The 7941-nt window shown below is 41.1% G+C and overlaps 1 protein-coding gene across 1 annotated transcript; it reads left to right on the forward strand.

Moving 5' to 3' along the window:
* Window positions 1–553: 553 nt before the first annotated feature.
* LOC309445286 (uncharacterized protein C5orf47) lies at window positions 554–7325 on the forward strand (the record flags this gene model as incomplete). The annotated part of the gene is made up of 5 exons (XM_082063916.1): window positions 554–827; window positions 1859–1947; window positions 3408–3510; window positions 5979–6028; window positions 6414–7325. The coding sequence occupies 5 exons, from the start codon at window positions 554–556 to the stop codon at window positions 6438–6440; spliced, it is 543 nt and encodes a 180-aa protein (XP_081920042.1). The 3' UTR covers window positions 6441–7325.
* Between the last annotated feature and the right edge of the window lie 616 nt (window positions 7326–7941).

Genomic DNA, 7941 nt, shown 5'->3' on the forward strand with positions numbered 1-7941 from the left:
AAAAAATTCTTCCTGGAAAGGGCTGTGGGGCATTGGAACAGGCTGCCCAGGGCAGTGCTGGAGTCACCATCCCTGCAGGGGTTTAAAAGGCGTTTAGATGAGGTTCTCAGGGCCATGGTTTAGTGCCAGAGTGAGGTTATGGTTGATGATCCTGAGGGTCTCTTCCAACTGAAATGATTCTAGGATTCTATCAACAACTTGCATGAAATATATTTTCATATATAGCTTGAGGCAGTATACTTTGTGCTGAGCCCTGACTAATGCTGGCCAAAAACAACCTTGTGGAGCAGGTTCCTGCCAAGAGAGAGACACTGGGATGGTACAAGCTCCGCTCCTATTCTGCGCTGAGCCCGTCATTCCTTCCTGCTCAGAAAGCCGTTATTTCTCCCTTTTCCCCCATCCAGCGGGGGCACCAAGATGGGCTGCTGTCGATCAGCTGGGCTGGGGCAGGAAGGGCGCTCTGCAGCCCCCGCCATGCCTGCCCAGAGGAAGGGGCTGCAGGCGCTGTGACCCCCGGGCCCCTGTGTCCCCTCAGCGCCCGGCCCCGCTGCACATGGAGCTGAACCGCGGGCAGAGGCGTCTGCGTGTGCCACTTGTCTATGTCAACAGCTTCGGCTCCCATCGCTGCGGCTCCATCATCCGCTATGGCGGGGGCTGCCGGGAGGACGAGGCGGGCCGGGCTGGGCCCCCGCTTTCCCAGCCGAGCCCCCCTGGCCATGCCGGGGGACAGATGGCCGCCCTCAGGCCAGGGGACAAGGCCGGCCCTGGGGCCGGGGGACAGGCAGTGGGGAGCTGTGGTGTGGGGAAGCCTGCCAGGCGCCACCACGGTACGTGTCACCTCCGTGTGCCCGGGCGTGGGAGAGCGCAGGGCTGCCCCGCCATGGCCCTCTTCTGGCGGGAAAGCGTTTCCCTGCGGCGCGTGTTGATGCCATCTTCCCTCTCAGTCACCGTGCACACGGAGCGGGGAATGTGACACAATTTTTTAAATTGTTGTGCCCGACACAGTTGGACTGAGTATTTAGGCAGGAGGTTGAACATGGAGTTAAGCTTACATGAGTGAAAAAGTCAATATTTTTGCCCCAAACTCTTACGCTGTTGAGCTGCAGTGTCTCCATCCTGTGTGGTGAGGTGGCCGCCTGCAGGGCAGCTGTCCCTGTCCCTTCCTGTGACAGCCGTAAGGCCCAAAATAAAACACTGTTATCCACCCAACCTCTGCGTCTTTCCTGCCTCTTCTCACGGGATCTCTGGTTAACCAGGCAGCCATTGTGCTGCTGGCCGCCTTTTTGCTGGGGCAGCATGAAGATGTCACTTAATTTTCCTTCTTTGTGGCTGCACAGGATGAAATGGAGTGAAAATGGAGAATGTGACGCGGCTTCTGGAGAAGAAGCTGAGGTGTGAGCTGGAAGTGATGGGTGACCCAGACAGGCTGGTTCCAAATTATACCGGCTTGTTGCTCTTGAGATATTTTTGCTTGCTTAAATTTTTTTCCTCCTCCTAAAAGCCATTTTTTTGCAAAGATGACAAAAAGTGAAATGTTGCGTTGGTCTGTAATTAACAGCACCGGTTCTACTGGGTTATTATCTAAGCGATGCCAACATGTGGCTCGGGGACAGCCCGTGACTATTGGTAGCTCTTGTCTTCATTTTTGGTGGCTGTACAGGCTTGAAATGTGTTTTGTGGAGTTTGCCCCATACTTATCATGGAGAAAATAAGCAAGATGATAGCACGGTGTGAGAACCGATATTCTGTATCCCGCTGGGACCAGAAATAGATATTCCTGTGGAAGATGAGGGATCTACGGCTTCCTCAGCAATATATTGTAAACACTCAGAATATGCTTTCTAAACTCTCTTTCTAGGTGACCTTCGAGAGGCTAAGGCTGACACCTTTGACTTTCCCTTCCCTTCAAGAAATGTTGATAAAGTGATTAAACGAAAGAAGCAAAAGGTATAAATTGTGGGAGCTGAATGAGCTGCCTTTGCATTTGAGAAAATTGCTTCCTGCTTGTTCTGTATGTGTCTATGTAAGAGCATGAGGGCGATTAAGAGATCAAATTGGTAGTCTGTTACCAAAAACTTTACTTAGAGAAAAGAAAAATGGCATTATTTTCCCTCTCTGGAGGCTTTAAAATTCTGGCTCTCATTCAATAAAGCACTTAAGTGTGTGCTTACCTTGAGAAATGAGAGCAAGCTGTTGACTTGGAGCCTGCACTGAATTGCTTTGCTGGATTTGGGCCAGGGTGCCGCACACCTTGCTGCGTGAAACTCGGCTCGGAAAAGCTCTGCAGCTCCTCTTCCTCTTCTGTTTTAAGCAAAGAAACCTCATGGGTTACAAATAATGGAAGGCAAGAATCAGAGATATTAACACCATAGTAGTAGCAATACCAAATTGCTTTCTCTTTCGCAAATGTATTTCTGTTCCTGTCCAGTAGTTCAACAAACGCTTGAAACTTTAAAAGGCACATTTATTAAAACAGTAACTCATTATGAGATCTTGGTAACATGTGTGAAGTACAAGTAATCAGCTAGACTATAATACAGTAATGTCACAGATGCTTGATTTAAAACCAGCAAAATACTACTGACTTCAGAGGAACAGCTAATAACATACTATAGTATTGCTCTTCTAGTACATTACACAGTCTTCAAAAAGAAGGAGGAATATGTGTAATGTTTTAGCAATAAATGTCCATGAGAAAGGAATTATCTTTAGATTTAAACTAGTTTCACGGATGGGGTCCAGCAAAAGTAATAACATTAGCGTGTTAACAGCCATTTATATTTGTTGGGTGTGTCTCTGAATGCCTTTGTTAACAATGCCAATGTAATATTTTCAAGGCACAGTTCGAAATGGACCAAGTATAGATGGAGTTTTATGCTTCTGAAATAAAGGTCATCGACATCTATAAACCAGATTAATATGAATTTGACATGAAATAGGCAAGGCCGTTGCTATTCTAGAATCTGACCATGGGTCTGAATTATGCTGCTGTTGAGGGATTACATAGGAAAGTGTTTGCTCCTGGAAAAAAAAGCAAGCGATCTTGTACCATTCTCATTTTTTCCCCCATTTTAGATTACTTTGGAGAGAATTTAATGACTCTATGCGAGTTTTCATAAGCAATTCTTCTCTAAAAGGGCATTTCATAAGTCCCGGATAAACGAGAGTTCTAGGCAAGAAACAGTAGAAAATTCTGGGCTAATTAATGTGTTTTTATTTTTAAATAGAGTTGATTCTTCTAGCATATCCCACATATACATCCCTCCTCCACATCTCTCCCTTCCCGTCCTCAACAAAACCCAGCTGAACTTCATAATCCTGGAGAATTCAAAGTTCTACTGTATAGGAGATGTTTTAATACAACCTTTGTATATGGCTCACTGAGGAAGTTCAATTTTGTCTTTCAGTCCAAAGCCTGGCTTAAGGTTCGGAAAGTAATTTCAAAAATGCTTGAAGAAAATGAAAAGTTCAGAAGTCGACTCTTGACTTGCAGTCAGCTTAACAGAGAAGGTAAGTAGTGAACTAATAATGTTTTACCAGAGAAAACAAATCATTAATGCAAGTGCTTTGACTTAAGATCCATAAGTTTTAGGTCCATTCAATTGGGTTTTACAGCTCACAAATTATGGAATTAATTGCATTCTTTAGACACTTCTAGACATGTTTGACAAACCTTTGTGTTTCATTCAGGATCTCATATGTATTAATTTGGAAGAAGCACGGCAGAAGTGTTTGGTGCACTCTAATATTAAAGACCTGAACACAAAATATCTGCACATTTTTCCGAACATGTTAAATACGTAATTAAACTATTATTCACAGATCACTCTAAGGCAGTCCTTGTATGAATAATAATTTATATTTTCACATAGGAAAATAGTAGTTGGTTTCATACAGACAATAAATAAATGAGATGCTCCCAAATGTAACACAATCTGATGTAACCGTCAAACATGTTCTCACCCTGTGCCCTGAATTACAGCTGTTTCATTACTGGAAAATGACTCAGGAATTAAAACTTGTGCTCTGCTTCGAGCCAACTTATATTAGAGACATTGTAGTTGCTGCACAATTTAAGCTACTACAGTGTATGCTTATGGATGTAATTGAGATTTCTGACCTCACAGCCTGATGAGCTTTTAGGAAACAGAATATGCTAATCCATGAAGAGTTACCAGGCAAGTTAAAAAATGGCATATTCACCTGCAGCGGCTCTGCTCAACTTACGTTTGTGTTGATGGAAGTTTTCCATGTGTAGGCATGTTAGGATATATTAATATACAAAAACGTATGCTGATTGCTGCCCATACCCTATTTTTGTAAAATGCTATAAAACGCTGATTCGATTTCCACATACATGACAGAAAAAAGTACTCCCTCAAAAATTTTCTTCATGAGAACCAGAGAAGTGCTGGTTCAAATCAGAAATCTGCCTATCCTGAGGGATGTCCCTGCAACCTACAGGGGATGTTATTGGAACCGTACAAGAAATTCCACAATATGCTGCAACAATACATTCTGCATGATGTGCAAAAGCAATCCTTCTGTTTGCTTTAAAGCCAATTCCTGATTAATTCTGGTATTATGAGATGCCGAGTATTAATTATGTGCTATTCATATTCTTTATACCAATCACGATTCCATTGGTCTTTGTCGTATTTCCATTTAGTTCTCTCTTTCTCAGGCAGAGAAGTTCCAGCCCACTAAATCTCTCCTCATAGGGAAACTGTTTCCTGGCTCTGATAAGCCTTATCCTCTTATCTTTGCCATCAATTCAAACACCATCGACTTCTCTGTATGGTGCATAGTTCATCCATATTATTGCTCTGTGGTAATTAGAGTAATTATTTGCAACTGACTCATGCCTGTGTAAGCGAGCACCTGTGAAACATAAGAATTCCACAGAGCTGAGCATGGGAATTCTTCCTTCTGAGCCCATCCCTCCTGCTCACCGGCAGATATTTGAGCAAGGGATGAATGTCCCTTGCGGGATCCTTTCCTCTGTACCACCTGTTGCAGAAGCTGCTGTAACATTGCGTTTCTCCACCTGATCCGAAGGGTTTGATCGAGCAGCTCCCACGGACTTTCTCCTGCAGCTTCGATCATTGCAGCAGGTTTTGCGCACAGCTGTGAATGTGTATCTAGGACTTAGTAGTCACTGAAGACAAAAATAAGCCTTCCAGGATTTTAATTTACATGCTTTTAAGAAAGAGGAAAACAAGAGGCAAGGAAAAGCCTTGAATGTGTGACTGCCTCCAAAATTGCAAGTTATTGTAAAAAAACCCCAAGAATTCTGCAGATGCAAAAGATGTCCTGGGTGGATTTGCCATCTCAACATAATGGCTGCTAATGTGCCTTTCTGTTTGTTGTGCATGAGCAATGTGCTGTTTTGCAAAGCTTGGCCTTATGGGCCTGGCCCATTCCCCTTTCAGGCACTCATTTCTTTTTGGCATCTGGAGGGAGAACATTATATATAATTTCCTGTGTCTTAAAAAAACAACCCAAACAACCCACTCACCCCCCAATCTCTCAACACTTATTCTGTCTTTAATTGTAATTGTACCTCATTTTTCCAGAGCTTTAATTGACAATCTACTATTAAGCTCTATTTAGGTGAAAACCGTCAATTCTAATACTTTCCTTCTAATTAGCAGATTTTGCACAACATCAAATCAGGGAGATAAGTTTCCTATTGATCTGAATTTTTCATTAAACAAGAAGCAAATGGAATAATTCTAGCAGACATTTAGATATGTATCAACAATCTGAATAAACTAGATTAATTTTTTTTTTTTACTAGATTAACAAAGCTAGAAAACTAATGCAGCAGTTTATTGTCTCTATAAATAGTTTTCTTGAGAGAACAAAAATCTGCTTGAATTCTAATGCTACCTATTTAATCCTTGGAATGCTGCAATGAGATTAGTTTCAGTGTGGCTGAAAATGCTGATGTACCTCCACATAATATTCTCCTACAGGCAATGATATGAACCGAAGTTCACAGAATGAAGCGTCCTGCCCAGACAGGGTATGTATGTAGACCATAAATTGCCAAGCGAGCTTAAATGCTAAAATAAACAAAGTGTCATATTAAAAAGATGCAGTGATTTTGTTTAATGTTATTAGTAAGTACCCGTTGTATAAGTCGCTATTATTGACATTGGGCTCGAATGTTCATCAAGGTTTCATCGTGTTTGGGAAGCACGACAGCTCTGTCTTCAGCAGGAAGGGCTGCGTGCATTGCAAGCCTGGGAGGTGGATTTGTACCTTTTTATTGAGCTAAATCAATCTTTGATGGTCTAAAGTAAAATCTGAAGAATCGGAATAGAGTTTTTATTCGTCACACTTGATATCTGACTTCTTTATGCTAAAGAGAACACACGATTCCACTTTTGTCCTCTTTTTTTCTCTAGGAGGAGTCCCTCTTTGGCTGGATATAGCACGAGAATAAAGGAAGATTCAACCCAAACCATAATTTTTTGTTTTGATCTGGTTCTTGCTGAAGCTGCTTGCAAGTCCGCAAGTGATTTCAGTGAACACAGGTTCTCTGTTGTCTGTTTGCTGTATGTGCTGCTCCTGTTTAAGAGGTTTCTTCTTACAGTGGCTTAAACAGTTCAGTTGTGAGATATTAATTTCATTTCAATTCATTTACATCTAGTGTTTCACATAGCTATTAGTTTTCGAAAGCTTTTTAATGAGCATAATATTGTGTCAGTTTTCTTGCAAAAGAATAGAGATACACATTTAATGTTGGCTCTCTATTTATAGCTATTTTCTGTAGCTTGTCAGAATCATAAACAAACACAAATTCAGTAAGGCTGAACTCCACACAAGAGATAAAGAAATGCTTCTTTTTCTTACTGATTTGAACAAATTTGACTTCATTATATTAAAATAATACCCAATTATCCTTCTGCTCGTTCATCCATTTATACATGAATCTCAACGAGTATTTTGAATATGAAACCAGGTGAATGTTTTCTGCTTTACTGTTCAGCATGAAGCACATAATGATATCATCATCATCAGAAGGGATTGTTTATCTAGCTGGCTTCAATAACACAATATCATTTTCTTCTGTTATGGAGTTTCGTACTTCAACTCTTGATTGACTGTTAAACCCTTTCAAACTAGCAAATTGTGTAAATGGAACATGCAGACTGCATAAAAATGGTATGTATATGGATTTCATCTCTGTAGATAAAACGTTCACCTGTCACAATTAGCTGTCCTTTGGTTCAATAAAAGGATTGTTTTCTTATTGCATAATGTCTTAGTGTTTGCAGATATAATGACTGGAATGTCAGCGTGTTGGGCTTTAATAACACGTTAGTGATTGTGTCATTAAGCAGCAAAACATTGGGAGGGGTTTAATCTCTGTTTTCTTCATAGTAAAACTGCAAGTATATAACTGGAATGTGCCTTTTTGATGACAGCTCTGGCATCAAGGCTCTCTTCGGATTTGTGGTTGAGTAATATTCCGATTTTACTTAAAATAGTTGACATTTCAGCTTGGAAAAGGAAGTGAGAAAGCAAAGTATTCAATCAAAATGTGATCATTTTTCTGGCAGAGCAAAAATGTCATAGTTCTTTGGTATTTTCAAAATATATGTTTGGAGTCACATGTATTTTAATTTTTTTCTTTGTACTAAGGGAGATGATCTCTGTATTCCCACAGGTCTACCAATGAAATGTTTGCATGGAGAGTATTTAGTGTATAATCCTGGATTATAAATGGTAGAGTTGTTGCTCTAATGTTTCTTTTCTTGTAAACTATGGCTGCAGTTGGTACCTTCACTGGCACAGACCTGGCCCTGGAAACAAAGCTTTTCTTGCAGGTACATAATTGCTACTTTTACAGGATAGAGGAGACACATTGGCCTAAATCTCTGAATGAAATTCACCCAACTTATCACGATTCTTTGGATAAATATAGATCTT

This window comes from Streptopelia decaocto (assembly GCF_964273445.1).
Source record: "Streptopelia decaocto genome assembly, chromosome: 12".
Lineage (NCBI taxonomy): Eukaryota > Metazoa > Chordata > Aves > Columbiformes > Columbidae > Streptopelia > Streptopelia decaocto.